This window comes from Thamnophis sirtalis, unplaced genomic scaffold, assembly GCF_051295495.1.
Source record: "Thamnophis sirtalis isolate CommonGarterSnake01/CBP01778 unplaced genomic scaffold, rThaSir2_p1.2 scaffold_6, whole genome shotgun sequence".
NCBI classification, from domain to species: Eukaryota; Metazoa; Chordata; class Lepidosauria; order Squamata; family Natricidae; genus Thamnophis; species Thamnophis sirtalis.
This window is the reverse complement of record NW_028261386.1, coordinates 14,024,619-14,040,498: the sequence shown is the minus strand read 5'-3', so window position 1 is coordinate 14,040,498 and position 15,880 is coordinate 14,024,619. Positions and strand designations below refer to the sequence as shown.

The 15,880-nt window shown below is 42.1% G+C and overlaps 1 protein-coding gene across 1 annotated transcript in view; it reads left to right on the top strand.

Moving 5' to 3' along the window:
- The window catches only part of CUX1 (cut like homeobox 1), a 358,739-nt gene that overhangs the window by 328,721 nt on the left and 14,138 nt on the right, over nt 1-15,880 (top strand). The window contains exons 15-18 of the mRNA XM_087717241.1: nt 10,975-11,111; nt 12,130-12,196; nt 12,768-12,880; nt 15,108-15,224. Of these exons, the coding sequence (XP_087573367.1) occupies nt 10,975-11,111; nt 12,130-12,196; nt 12,768-12,880; nt 15,108-15,224 (434 nt within the window). The remainder of the gene's footprint in view (nt 1-10,974; nt 11,112-12,129; nt 12,197-12,767; nt 12,881-15,107; nt 15,225-15,880) is intronic.

Below are 15,880 nucleotides of genomic sequence, written 5' to 3'. Positions count from 1 at the left end.
CACTGTGTAATCTTATTCTGAACAAACCTTTAAGGAATGTCATACCTGCAAATTTGGACTTTCAACTCCAAAGTTAATGGCAGCCTTGCTTTTTTTTTCTTTTCTTTTTGACATGCAGATACACAGACACACAATCCAGCTGGGAGGTCTTGCATATTCCAACCCTATTGAATTGGGGGGGTGGGGGGCGGTGCCTAAGATTTTGCCATTTAGTTATGCTCTGAAGAATTTGTTTTTGTTTTTATTTTATTTGTATTTTTTATTATTATTATTTTTTTGCATTTGTGCAATAACTACTTGCCATTTTACTGGGCTAATCTTTGGACTTGCCCTGACTACTAACACAGCACAAAAAAAAAATGAACTCGAAACACAAAAAAAAAAGGTGTATTTTTTTTCCTGAGAATATTTTCTTTTAAAAAAAAAAATATTGATAAGCTCCATTTTATCCCCGTGTACTTGTGGTGTCCAACATTTTTAGCAGTATTTTATAAATATATATATAAATATATAAATAGATATATATATTATTTTTTTCCTGTAACGCACTAAGTCTTAGGTGTTTTTAGAAGCTCGTTTCTTATATTCCGAATCACCAATTTTAATGAAATACCCTCACAAAGACCCAGTTGACCAAAAAATAAAGCCTCTTCTTTCTTTCTTTTCTTCCTTCCTTTCTTTCTTTTTTTTTTGTACACGTAGCTTTGAGAGAAGCTGCCCTGTTGTGTTGCTGTGATTTCATCTTTTGTAACATTTTATTTCTTATTCAAAAGTTTATTAAAAAAAAGAGAGAAAAGATTTATATGGCTGGCAGTGACAGAGCAGGAGAAGACTTCTTCCCTTGGTGGGAAGTGGTATTTTCTTCCCAACCTAGGTTAGCCAATGTATGTTCTCAGCACTGTACAACAGTCCCTATATGATATGGAGAAGCAATATCACTGTACGAAACTCACATGATGTATTATTATTATAATTATTATTATTATTATTATTCACTAGCACCCTAGGTGTGATAATTGAAGTAAATATCTTTTATACAAACACAGTGATGTCTAGGTTGTCTTCCTTGGGAGAGGCTGAACTCAAAAGCAGCAAAGGTGTTTCTTCAACCGGCTGGCTTACATTGTAATTCCATGGCTTAAATATTTTGTGGAGTTTTGTAATCTAATTCAGATATCTGATGCCGCACACTGTCTAATGATCTTCATAGGAACTTTGGCATGCAATATTTGGAATGCCAACACGTTCAGATGTTAAATTAATTGGATTTATTTTATATGTGAAGATATATTTTTATTTTCATTTTTTTAATGTTTCTAATGTATTATGTGTACATACTAACACACAATTCGCAAAAACATCTGTAAACAAAAACGAAAAAAAACCCCGAAGATAAGAAAAGTGATAACCCCCAAACCAACTAAAAATACAAAACAAAAAAGGAAAAAAACGAAAGAAAATCTACCTTGTATTTTATCTTTACCAATAGTTCCGGTTGTCTAATAAATGCACTACTGTAATATAATTACAGTACCAAGTATTATTGGAAAATGTCACAAAATCTCTGCCACAATACCGCATGATGTTGTATCTGCATTCTGTTTTTTTGCAGCAGTAGAAAATACTCCCTTTCCCAAAACAGATCACACATTTCCAGCAACCGTTTCTTTACATCTCGAATAATCTCAATATTATTACTATTTCTTAACATTATTCTTTTAGCCATCGTGCAGATTCAATAGTCATAATTTCTGGAAGGCAGATTCGAAAGCGATAGTATATAGTTTAAAATTACATTACCATCTTCATTTAAAGGTTTTCCCCTTAATCTTCTGCTATAGACACTCCTCAACTTACAACTATTCATTTAGCCGTCGTTCACCACTCTTCGCACTTAACAACTGTTGCGCCATCCCCATGGTCACATGATCAAAATTCAGTCACTTCGCAACTGGCATGTATTTACAACAGTTGGAGCATGATGTGGTCATGTGATGGCCATTTGACTTCCCTCTGGCTTCCAACAAGCAAGGACAATGGGAGAAGCCAGATTCACTTAATGACTGCATGATTCACTTAGCAACTGCAGTGATTCACTTAATTCTGGCAAAAAAAGGTTATCAAAACTTATTAACAACCACTTTGCTAAGCAATGGAAATTTTGGTCCCAATTGTCATAAATCAAGGACTCCCTGTATACATCAATAAAGTATCCCAAAAAACCCACTAGAGCAGTGGTCTCCAACCTTGGCAAGTTTAAGACTTGTGGACTTCAACTCCCAGAGTTCCTCAGCCGGCTGAGGAACTCTGGGAGTTGAAGTCCACAAGTCTTAAACTTGCCAAGGTTGGAGACCACTGCACTAGAGAACCAGGATAGTCTAGGGCAGGGGTGTCAAACACTGGCCTAGTGGTTAAGGGCCCAGGCTAGAAACATGGAGACTATGAGTTCTAGTCCCGCCTTTGATATGAAAGCTGGGTGGATGACTTTGGGCCAGTCACTCACTCTCAACCCAACTCACCTCATAGGTGAAGGGGAAAAAGAGGAGGAAAGAGTATTAAATATGTTCTCTGCCGTTATAAAAATAATAAAGGCAAGGTATAAATAAATAAAATATCCATATGACCATATCATACGGATCAGTGAATCCTTTTTGTCATCCTCAATATAAAAAGTCCATCTTAGATATCTTATCTGGGGAGTTCAGTACATCCTAGAATAGAATTTTAATTTATAAATTAAGTTTAATTTTCAAGAACCATCTTTAAGCTTGGGTCCGTTGATATCATTTTAGTATTGTTAACTACATGAATCATTGATGAAGTTTCATTGAAATGCTTTAGTCCTTGTTTGGAATATCCCAGAAATATCTACTTTAAAAATATTCTGTGCTCCTTTGGCATTTAGTCATGCCGGCCACATGACCACAGAGACATCTTTGGACACTGCTGGCTCTTCGGCTTTGAAACGGAGATGAGAACCGCCCCCTAGAGTCAGGAACAACTAGCACATATGTGCAAGGGGAGCCTTAAAAATATCCTTACGATATTTAATTTTAATTTTGCCACGGATTCCATCAGGTGGATGCCTCAGGTAACCAAAAACATGTTCTCCATGATACATTGCCACCTGCTGAAATTGAATCTTCCTTGTAAAGACTAAATTCCGTTTGAAGTCAGTTAAAATCCTGAAAGCAGCCATGACATAACACTTGATTTAAAGTCCTGATGTCAACTTCCACCCAAACTTGTAATAGAACAATACAACACCAATTCTTAAAGAAGATTTTTTCCCAAGAATTAAATATTTATGAGTTTCATTATCAAACGTCCCAATAAGTCCCAAAGATTTCTCACTGCATGCATTCCACTTTTTCTACTAGTTTTTCCCAAGAATTTGCCATGATTGCAGAGAAAATATTGCAGTAATAACTTCCCAAAATAGCCCCCAAAAGCTAGCATCTGACTGTAATTCCATTACCTATATAGGCACCTGATAAAATATTGATTCAATTACATGTAGCTCTCCACTTAGGACCACAATTGGGGACCGGAATTTCTGTGGCTAAGCAAAGGTTAGTTAAGTGAGTTGCTATTTTCACGACCTGTTTTGCCACAGTTGTTAAGCGAATCACTGCCGCTGTGAATCATGTGATTGTTGAGTGAATCCAGTTTCCCCCACTGACTTGGCTTGGCTGGGGAGGCTGCAAATAAAGATTGCATGACCCTGGGACCAGAGGTAGCGAATTGGTAGCGGAAATATTGAGTAGTTTGGAAAATCGGCAAATACCACCTCTGGTTGGCCCCACCCCCATCTATGCCTCCCGGGTCCCAGCTGATCGGGAGGAAATGGGGATTTTGCAGTAACCTTCCCCTGGAGTGGGGAGGGAATGGAGATTTTACAGTATCCTTCCCCTGCCACGCCCACCAAGCCAGGCCCACAGTATTTATTCATAGGGATCATAACCAGAGCTATAGCTGAGAAAAGCTATTTTACATCCTACCTGCTCAAAACATCTTGTTAAATTTAGCAAGAATTTTGGATGCAGATGATTTTGCAATATTAAATGTAGATTAAAACCAGGTTCCATTTTATTCGTTCTTCTGTACTGGGCCACAGCTTCCAAATATCTCCATGACATCACAAGAAGGCTGTGAAAACAATAGTATTCCTTTGCTGCTTGTCTAAAGCAGCTGTTATTCTTCATTACAAGGATTGGCCAGGGTTATCATGTCTACGTCATTCAAGAAAGGCTAACTCATCAAAGAACAGAATTAAATAGACAGACCAGGATGGGAAATACAAGATATGCTAGGTTGAAAAGTAGGTGAAAATGCAGCCCGATCTTGTAAAAACTTAACAAATTAAAATTAATATTCAAGGATGCCTTAAAAGCAAACAGAGAAGATGTCTGGATTGCAAGGCCATTGGAAGGCTGCTTCTCTTTTTGGCATCACATCCAAAGCCCTGCCTTGAAACTCATGCCCTGCCTACACATACGTTATCTGGAAGCAGAGAAATTGCACTGTGGAGCTGAACATCTGGCAATTTGATCAGACTAGAGGAAGCCAACCCCCTCCCTTGAGACTTGATAGGAGGGAGTTTCAGGAAGGGGTGGGCAACTTGACTCTCAAAGCCCCAAACCTCTTTTGCTGTTCATGACACCATCCTTACTATAATTGTTGAACATTGAGAGCTTAGGTCTCTGCCATTGTGAGTAGGAAACCGAAAAGTCATAAGTTTCATAAGAAATGGCCACCACCATATATATCTAGCTTGGGAAAATGCAGAATATCCCAGCTTTGGCCCAGAATCTGATAACCCCCTCCACCACCACTTTAGCATTATCACCACACTGCCATGTCCATATGTTGTTGTGGTGGAATGCAGTCTGGATTCCCAGGAGGGAGGAGCTGCTTTCCAGAAGCAAAGAGGTACCAGAAAGAGGATTAAAATGGCTCCTCCCTAGCACTTCCAAGACTATTTCTATAGTTATGCAAATTAGCAATAGCACTTAGATATATATGCTTTACAGCCCTCTGAAAAGAAGTTTACAGAGTCAGTCTATTGCCCCCAACAACCAGGGTCCTCATTTTATTGATCTTAGAAAGATGGAAGGTTGAGTCAACCCTGAGCCATTCAGAATTGAACTGGAGTAAGCAGTGAGTTAGCCTGCAGTACTGCATTATAACTACCCTGTTTCCTTGAAAATAAGACCTCCCTGGATAATAAGCCCAATCGGGCTTTTGAGTGCATGCGCTAAAATAAGCCCTCCCCAAAAATATTGCAACACAGCAGGAGCCATGAGGTGGCCACGCTCGCCACCTCCTGCACCTCAAAAATAACAAGACCTCCCTGAAAATAAGGTTAAGTGCTTATTTCGGGGGTCAAAAGAAAATAAGACTCTGTCTTATTTTGGGGGAAACACGATACTGTGCCACCACGGCTTATGGTGCTTTATTGTTTAATCTGACAAGATTCTGTCTGTAAATGAAGAACAATAAAGGAAACTACCTAGGAGTAACCCCACATGTTTTTTTCTTAGTTCTTGTGGCCTGACACACATTAAGGGCAATTGCTTGCCTGTAAGATCTTGAAACGTGGTAGACGATAGGATGGATGTCCAAGTTAATCCAATAGAAAACCCCCAAATGCAACACTTAGCAGATGCTATGTTGACAGGATGGCCCCCTGTGCCTGGCAGCCTGTCACTCTCCCAAATTATAATGTTGGGTATCTACTTGGACAACTGAAACAAAGCATGTTGTTCGCTTCCTAGCCTGTAAAAGATTAACAGTAGCACATTAAATTGTCCTTTTGGAAAACCCCACATCTGTTTCTAAGTGCTGAGAGTAGAGCTGACTTTGTTGTTGAAAAGACAATTTGCCTAGAAGTTGCAATTTAGGTGCACAGATACAAATGAAGGAACAACGGCTACAATTTAAATGGAATGATAATTACATGTCACCCCATTGTAGAAAATGACAGCCAGGTATCCATGTCCCAACAGTTAACTTTAATGATCTTCATTGCTTCGCTTCTTATGGTTGAGTTTTGTTTTTTAATCAGGTTTGGACCAGATTGTTCTTCAAATAGAGTGGGTCACGTAGTGAAAGGAGAGGGAAATAATGGGATTGGGTTAAGCAAGCTACGGGTGACACATGGCTTCCTGGCTTTATTTTTGTGGTCCAGAATATTTCTAGACTATGCCATTAAAATCTAGCTGCAAAAGGCCATTAATTCTTACAGGAGAGCAAAACGGGTGCATTAAATTGCTTTCCAAAATTGGAAGCATATTTTTAAAAAACCCAAATCAAAAAGTTGGACCCTTCCACTGTGATGACAACCACATATCACTAGTCATGTATCCAAAAAGCTATGCATCTCAATAAAAGGAGATGTGAGTTCCCCCCCCCACACCCAATCCCATTCCCATTGCCACCAGTATAGTTAACTTCCCCTCCCCTCCAGTGGTGGGATTCAAATAATTTAACAACCAGTTCTATTAAATACTCAGGAAGGTGAATAATGACTGAGGCAATCTCTGCTATCAACAACTTGTTTAATAAGGGTTAACCGGAGAGGCAGTTTCTGTAAGCAGGGCAATAAAGATTAGGCTAGAAACAACACCAGAATGTTTCCTTCCTGCCTTCCTTACAGGATGAGATTTCTTCCAACAACTGGTTGTCTGAACTGCTTAGAAAGTTAACAGCCAGTTCTCCCAAAAAGGTGCGAACTGGCTGAATTCCACCATTCCCCCTCCTTTATTAAGCGATCCTCCCCAAAGTGGGGGGAGAAGGCATTTTAGGAATGAAGATAGCAATAGCAGTTAAACTTATATACTGCTTCATAGGGCTTTCAGCCCTCTCTAAGCGGTTTACAGAGTCAGCATATCGCCCCCACAGTCTGGGTCCTCATTTCACCCACCTCGGAAGGATGGAAGGCTGAGTCAACCCTGAGCCGGTGAGATTTGAACCGCCGAACTGCAGATAGCAGTCAGCTGAAGTGGCCTGCAGTACTGCACTCTAACCACTGCGCCACCTCGGCTCTTAAAGAATCTCCAGGCAACAAAGAGAAAGCATTGGGTGGCATTGGATTCCCATTTGGGTCTTTTCCTGGCGCCCCTGATTTCAAGGGCCATCTCAAAAGAACTTACTGCTGCTTGAAGCTGCTCAGAAATGTCTCCATTGGAGAGGTCCACGTAGAGTAAGCCTCAGGCTGGACTATTATTTCTTCTATGGGTCCCTGCTTTTCCCCTTGCCTTCTTCCTCTAGCACAGGACTGTGTTTTCCTGGCTGAGACCTACACTCTTCCATTCGTAGCATGTCACACAAGGTGTGCTTCAAAGCAGGGCAGGGACAAAAAAACCATGACTGATTTGACTTCTATTATATTTTAAATTTAATTCAAATAAAAAGCATTGAATGCCGTAAATTAACACAGAATGCTTTGGTCATGCATTTAACTATTTCTGTCTCTCTTCAAGTCAAATACGACCATTTTAATTCTAACAACTTTGGAGTTTCCTACGGGCCACTTTTAGGAGCTGCAGGTAGCCTTGGAGTCTCCGGTCGAGTAGACCTTCTGCTATAAGCCCAATTGATCCTTGGAGGGGCTGTGCAGGGCAAAGGCAAGGCACTGCTTCTGTGTCTCTCACTTTGGTCCCTGCTTGCAAACTGGAGCATCATAGAATCCTAGAGATAGAAAGCGCTACCTAGACCAGGGGTGTCAAACTCAAGGCCCACGGGGCTGCCCTGGAAACAGCTAAGGACTGGCCCACGATGCCTCTGCCAGCGAAAATGGAGCTCAGGAGGGCCGCATGTGGCCCTCCCGAGCTCCATTTTCACTGGCAGACGGTTGCAGGAGGCCATCACTGCAGAAAACGGAACTCAGGAGCCTGTTTTCGCTGGTAGAGCACTCAGGCCATGACAGGCATCCCCGACATGGGTGATGTTGATCTGGCCACACCCTCCCTGCCCACACCCAGCCCAGCCCCCCCCCAAGGTTAAACACAACTCTGATGTGGCCCTCAATGAAATCAAGTTTGACACCCCTAGACCATGACCTAGACCATGAAGAGCAGAGCAAGAATCTAAATTAAAGCATCATTGAAAGATAGATGACAAATGCAGCTGTGAAAACATTTCATGAAACTCACTATCTCCCTCTGTTCTTTTCAGTTTAAATCTGCCTTCCTCTAAACAGAAGCATATTCTTTATTGCCATGCTATCTAGGACCAAAGAGAAACACGTCTTTACTCTTTTCTTTGTGACACCCCTTCCAATACTTGAAAACTACCATCAGATTCCTCCATGGTTGTTTTCTCTTCATGGTAAATACGAACATTGTGGTGGAATGTCATCTGGTGTCACGGGAAGAGAGGCTCCTTCCCAGAGGACAAAGAGACAGTGAAGCTTGGGATGTCTGGTAGGCAGGAAGATAGCAAAGTCAGACCCTCCCTAACAATTCACAGAGCATACCGATATTATTCCAGATAATTGCTTTAGTCTGGCAAGATTCTGTTTGTAGGCAAGTAATAATAAAGGTACTACTCAAATGTAACTCCATGTTGTACTTGTTTCTTTGAGTCTGACGATATGCAGTTTCTTCTCTCATGAGAGTTAGACTCTAGTTCTCTGTCCATTGTCCTTGCACTTCTTTTGATCGGTCCCAGTTTCTTTCCTTTTTTTTCTTAATATGGAGTTCCAGAACAAAATGGAGTCCTTAAGATGGAATACAGAATGGAAAAGAACTATTATTTCCATGAGTTGAAAACCAGAGGAGAGAACAAATCTGTACCAGGAAGGAGAGAAGAGCAGGAGGTCAAGAGACCTCTGACCTCAGCTTCTCCCTCTAATGCACTGTCACAATGGAGTAAGACCTAAAATTACATTTCAAGGCTCACAGGGAGAACCAATAAGTCTGACTAATATCCCATGTCAAATGATAACTTGGGAAGGTTGAAAAATCAATGGTTAAGATCAGGGATGGTACACTTACCTTCCCTACCGGTTCGCAAATGTGAGCGTGCGCCACCTCCATGCATGCACAGATCCTTCCACGCATGCGCTTTTGGTGGGAAAAAATGGCCTAAATGGGATGCCATAGAGCTGGGTGTTGGTGGGAGGAGCCACCCGTGATTTCCATTATTGGTTTGGGTGATCCAATCCAAACCGGTAGAATAACACCTCTGGTTAAAATGCTCTAGAAAGGGTCCCATGTAGGGGTGGGTTCTGGATTCTTTTACTGCCGGTTCGCTCAGGGACGCACTTTGGGTGTGCACACGCTTGTTGCACGCTATGCATGCATGCACAGTAGGTAAAGAAATTGCTTCTGCGTGTGCGCAGAAGCAAAAAACAAGATGCCGCCAATAAAACCGGTTCGGATGCATGGGTGGCCGAGTTACTACCTACTCGGCTGAACCAGTCCGAACCGAAAGGAACCCTCCTCTGGTCCCATGAACAAAAGTCCACCGTTATCCTTGTATTTATTTATTTTTTAAATAAAACACAGGCCTCTAATGGTTTGGTTCTATACCAAACGACTTGCTTATACGTAGTTTGTTCTATCCCTTAAAAAGCCAGTTAGGTTCCAGTAGGTCCTTTAAGCATTAAGGACAACAAACACACTTGTAGAATAAAGAGCCCAAATGTTCATCGAACTGATCCTAATTACCAGAGAAAAGTATACCTATATGCCTTTCCCGCCGTCAGGAACTCCAAGGAAACTACGGACAAACCACTTTCTCGTGCCAGCTGGAATATGGCACCCTGAAGTTTCCAATCTCCCCCGGACTTCTCTTGTCTTAAATAGTTTCTCATAAGTGGAGGAGGCTGATCTAATTTAACATCTGGAAAGGCCTGCTAACAACATTCCAGGGGAGGCGTCTTTTTTTTTTGGCCTCTGTCAACTCATCCTCCCTTTTGACAGCTACACATCTGTTCTTTACACCAATAAGGTTGAGATAAACAATGTAAGTCTAGGAGAGCAGATCTCTGAGCATCAAGGTCAGTAGAAGACAAGGCTATTAGAAGGTAATGAAAAGAAATACGGAGTGCAGAGCCAAGCAAATAATACAATAGAAGAAAAAAAATTTAAGGTACCTGAGAAAAATGGATCACACCACTATATCTCATTTCCATTTCTTCCGCACAAACGCTCTGATTATGTCTTGAACTCTCTGGGGTAGGAACAGAAGCACGCGCACTACCATCCAGTACCAACCAATCAAGGGTGGGTTCTGGCAATCACTACTGTCAGTTCACTCGTGGGCGCGTGGGTGTACTTGATGCGCACTATGCACACATGCGCAGTGCAATAAAAATTGCTCTGTGCATCCATAGAAGCAAAAAACAAGATGGCAATGCCTATGGCGGCGCCCAGAAAACCAGTTCGGGGGTGCGTGGCAGGCCTGGGTCGTTGTCGTTTTCAGAGACCCAGGCTGCCAAACCACTACTGGTTCAGCCAAACTGGTCCAAACCGGTAGGAACCCACCACTGCAACCAGTATAGGAACCCACCCTGGCACTCGCGCACACACACAAATCTAATCGCACTGATGTAAGAGTAGACAACTCCTAGATAACACCAGTTTCTGCTCCAGTGAGGAATTATGTGTTGTAATGCTCCCTTCTAATTTTAAAACAAGTTTATATTGCAGGAAGTATGTTTTGAAAGGAGCTTTACCCCCACCCCCGCTTCCCTTGCATTCTTACAGTACGGTATGTTTATATATACCAAATAAATAGTTTATTGGTCAGGTTACTCGGTGCTTCTGTTTCTCTGCCCATTTGGGGGGAGCAAGGTAACGTCTGAAGAGGCCAATTTGATTAGGTTTGTTTAACTTTTCTTCCTCTTCTTGCCTAATCTGGTTTTGCCTCCTGGAAGCCCAGAAATGCCAACAGAAGGTGGGGTGTTCTCAATATTTCTCTGGGGGTGATTTGCAACAATCAAAGCATCTCGTTCTTCCCCAACAGGCCGCTGTACTGATTTGCAGATCCAGTTCACTGAAGCTGTCTCTGCAGTGGCCGACCAGAAAGACCTGATTGCGAAACTGGAGCATGATCTCACCACCATGCAGTCACTGTCTGCCATGCATCGCCCAGATGCTGAGGTGAGTCCCTGAAGAAGACAGCAAAGACAGGCAGCGAGGGACCATGTAGACCAGGGGTCTCGAACTCAAGGCCCGGGGGCCAGATTCGGCCCGTGGGGTACTTAGATCCGGCCCATGGGGCCGGCCTGGAAACAGCAAAAGAGCTCCGTTTTTGCTGGCGGGGCTGCAGGAGGCTGTTGGGGCCCCCGCATCCAGTTTTCCCCAGTAGAATGCTATCAGAACAAACTAAAACAAAAAAACAAAGGAGAAATGTTTCCCGTTTTGCATTTGAGCGTGTAAGAAGGGACAGGAAAGGAGAAAGAGAAAGAAGAAAGAAAAAGATGGGAAGAGAGCAAGGAAGGAAAAAAGGAAAGAGGGGAAGAAAGAAGAAAGGAGAATGAAGAGGGAAGAGGGAAGGAAAAAGAAAAGAAGGCAGGCAGGCAGGCAGGAAGGAAGGAAGGAAGGAAGGAAGGAGAGCGAGGCATGGTCTCAGGAAAATCCTGTCTTAACATTTGGCTACCACAGGTGCCCCCGCACAAGTCCCATGCCATGCCTGCCACAGCCACGCCCAACCACAACCATGCTCACCATGGCTATGCCCAACCACCACCCCCAGCCCTCCAAGGTCAAACACAACCCTGATGCAGCCCTCAATGAAACTGAGTTTGACTCCCCTGATGTAGTTGAGATGCCATCTGTAAAATTAGTCCGAGCGTTTGTTTGTTTCAAAATAAATCCATAATGATCCAAATTTGCTGCTTGGCATGCCCCATTCTTTATCAGAACACCTATCATTATTATTTGGGGGGGGGGAATCCTCTGATTAGCAAGAACACCAGCCTTTCCTTTGAAGGACATAACAGGTGGCCATGCTCACTTCAAAGCCGGAGGGGAAAGAAAAGCTTCGTGGACGAGTCAGGAGGGAAAAGAGATAACTAGCTCCAACTTCTCATCACCAATGCAGGGATGAAAACATACCTCAAAGAAGGAATTCTTTACCTGCCCACTCGTTTATTTTCTTCTTCTTCTGTTTCCCCAGGGGGCTGCCATGCAGAACCTGGAGACTGTTCCTGAGCCCATTAAAGAAGCAACGGCACTTTTCTATGGTAAATGCCTCGTTCGGATTCTGCTCAAGCACATTGTTGGAAAACATTTAACCGATTAATCAGCAAAGAGAAGTGGCAGAATCCATCTTCACTGACCACAAGTCAGTGGTGGGTTCCGGATCCCAGTGCAACCAGTACAGTGCAATGGGGCCCAGCATCCACCACATGAATGTGTGCAGCACGTTTGCACGCATGCGCAGTGGGTGTATGCGTCCTTACTTCCTGCGATGCTCCACGATGCCTCCGTGACGCTCCAGCTGCTCGGCAGAGCGTCACTCAGGCACCGTACGATACATGCGCAGAAGCACCAAAGAGCTCAAATACAGGTAAGGAGGGCGGGCAGGTAGATCCTCCAGAGCACCGTACCGGAACGGTACCTGGTGCTCCCAGCAGGCACCAGTACACCCGTACTGGGGCATATCGCCTGCAACTCACCGCTGCCACAAGTCTTTCTCTGTACCCCACCAGGTTTTGTAAAACATCTTGCAGGCAGAACATTTTTTCAGTACTCCATGGGTCTGGCCTTCATCTTCTCCATCTTCTTCATCTCTAACCATAGTCTTTTTTCCAGGCCATCCATCATCAGCAAGCACCCAGGTTCCAGAAGGTCAAGTCGATTCTCTGCTCTCGATCATCTCTAGCCAGAGAGAGCGTTTCCGGGCCCGGAACCATGAGCTGGAAGCGGTAAGAGACCATGGAGTTTTCTCACACCTAAATCTGGATGGGGAGATTTGATAAGATGCCCATCTAAGAGCCAGAGGCCAGAATCAACACATCCATTCTTTTTTTTTATATGTCATTTTTCATACAAACACACCCGGCTGTTCATTCGTCGTACTAAGTTATAGTATTTAGCTGTAGTTAAACTCTCCTTAATAAACCTCAGGTGTCAATTGCAATATATTAAACTATTAACCAGGGCCCCCGAACCGGTAGTAAAAAATGGTACTGGTTCTCAGAACCGGTAGTAAAAAATACTTTTAAAAGTTTTTTTTTAAAATTCTGACGATCACACGTCGCACAGCTGATCAGAACTTTTTTTTAAAAACTTTTTAAGCATTTTTTTTACTAAAGGTTCTCTGGAAACACGGGGGATGGGGGAGTCCATTTTTGCTCCCAGCAGGCTTCCCTAGGCTGGAAGGGACCTGGAGGTCATCTAGTCCAACCCTGCTCCAGCAGGACATTGTTAAAGTGAGTTTCTGTCTTTTGATCCCCCCCAGTTACATGACTACATAACCACGCCCACCCAGTCACATGACCCCACCAAGCCACGCTCACAGAACCAATAGTAATAGATTTCACCACTGCTATTAACATTAAGATGGTCAAAGAGTCAATTTTATTAGACACCATGTACGAGCAGCAACTTGTCATAAGCTAGGAATCTCTCTTGTACTTTCCTTGATATAAGCCTGTCCCAGTTCTTCTTTTAATTTCGCCTTCATCCAGGATTCTACTCATCTGTAAAAATGAATAAAAGAGGCGCCCTTAACTTGAGTCAGATTAGTGCTGGTTTATCGATTAGAGGCAACAGAATCTGCCTCTTACTCCTGCTACTCCCCCCCCCCGCTCTTTAAAATGGAAGGGCCGTGAATCAAGTTTGTAGGGTGAAATAGCTAAAGTTCAGGGAACTTCTCAATGGAGATTCTCAGTCATCCAGGTCACGGTTGTCCCAAAGGTGCTTTTTTCTTCTTCTTTTTTTAATATATATATATATATATATATATATATATATATATATATATATATATATATATATATATATATATATATATATATATATATATATATATATATATATATATATATATATATATATATATATATATATATGTTTTTATTTGTGCTGATAAATAAATAAAGGAAGACTAGTATAGATCTATTTCAAGCTATTTAGCTCTCATCAGCTAGCCATATCCTTACTGGGATTCGAACCTGTGCTCTATTGCCTCCCAGGCAGGGAGTTTAACCATTTGAGCTACAGAGAACGACTCCTTTTATCAGCCAGCCAGGGTGGGAGGTATATACTTAAAGTCACAACCCCTGGTATGCCCAAGATAGATATATATATATATATATATATATATATATATATATATATATATATATATATATATATATATATATATATATATATATATATATATATATATATATATATATATATATATATATATATATATTCTTTTTCTTAAAAAACAAAACAACACATACAAAATAACATCATTGGTTTTGCATTAAAGATAACTGAATATTTCGCTGTCATTGAGCATTATGTGTTCAAATTACCATTCATATTCTTTCATTTGTAACAATCCTTATTTCCTTGAATTCATAATTATCTATCAAATAACAATAAGTCTTTCAAGTATTATAATATCGCCTATCCCCACCTATCTCTAAAGTTCAGGGAACTTGTCTATGGAGATCCTCAGCCATCCAGGGTCACGGGTGTCCCAAAGGTGCTTTTTTCAAGAGGCAACTGGGCTTTCTGGTTTTTCTTTGAAGACATTTCGCTTCTCATCCAAGAAGCTTCTTCAGCTCTGACTCTATTCCCATCCAGTCAGAGCTGAAGAAGCTTCTTGGATGAGAAGCGAAACGTCTTCAAAGAAAAACCAGAAAGCCCAGTTGCCTCTTGAAAAAAAAACTTCAGGGAACTTCTCTCCAATCTAAACATTACTATGAACCTACCAAATGGCTTCAAAGAAGATGGTTTGGCTGTAAACATTTAGGCAGAGAGGACATTGAGAAACCTTGTGTAAATTGTCATTCTTGTTATGGTTATTAGCACTTCTTTTCTTCCATAAGATTTATTATTTAATGCCTGTGTTTTGATTAGGAGCTCTGCTGCCTCGGTGCCGTTTTGAGCATCCGGGTTTAAGTTTGTCCCTTTGTCCTCTTTTAATGTCAGGAGAACCGTCTGATGCAGCACACAATGCAAGCGCTGCAGAGCGAGCTGGACAACCTGCGAGCTGACAACATCAAACTTTATGAAAAAATTAAGTTCCTGCAAAGCTACCCAGGCCGGGTGAGTCAGCAAAGCAGAAGGACAGCACAGCAGGCTGCCCGTTTTGAGACCCGGTAGCAGAAACCTGGATCTGTGTTTGCAAAACGATCCTGTCCACCTTCCTTTTTTTACCATGTTCAGGTAGTCCTCGACTTACGAGCGTAGCTGAGTCCGGAATTACAGTTATAAATAGTGTTGGTCATTAAGCAGGTCGTCACACATGACCAACTCAATTTTACATTTTTTGCAGTGGTCATTAAGTGGATCTCTGGTCATTAAACAAATCCATTGTCTGCAAGGTATAGTATATTGCAGTCATGTGACTGTGGGATGCTGCAAACAACTGTAAAAGCGGACTGCTTGCCAAGCACTCAAAATGCAATCACATGACTATGGGGTTGGTGGCCATCAGCACTTCAAATCTGAGTCATGTACCTTTTGGAAGGGTCAGTCATAAGTGGAGGACTACCTGTAGAACTCATTCCATGAGCTACAAAACGTGATAAGTTTAGTCCACTTTAGTCAGCTTAAGCTTCTATTTTGGTTTCCCTCTGCATCCCCACGATCTGTTGTGATAGAATAAGGAAGATTAGCTCCTGCTTTCTATGGAGGCAGGTCTTGTAGCATGCAGTCCTCGCTTGCTTGGAGTCTTGGTAGTGCAGTAGTTAGAGTGCAGT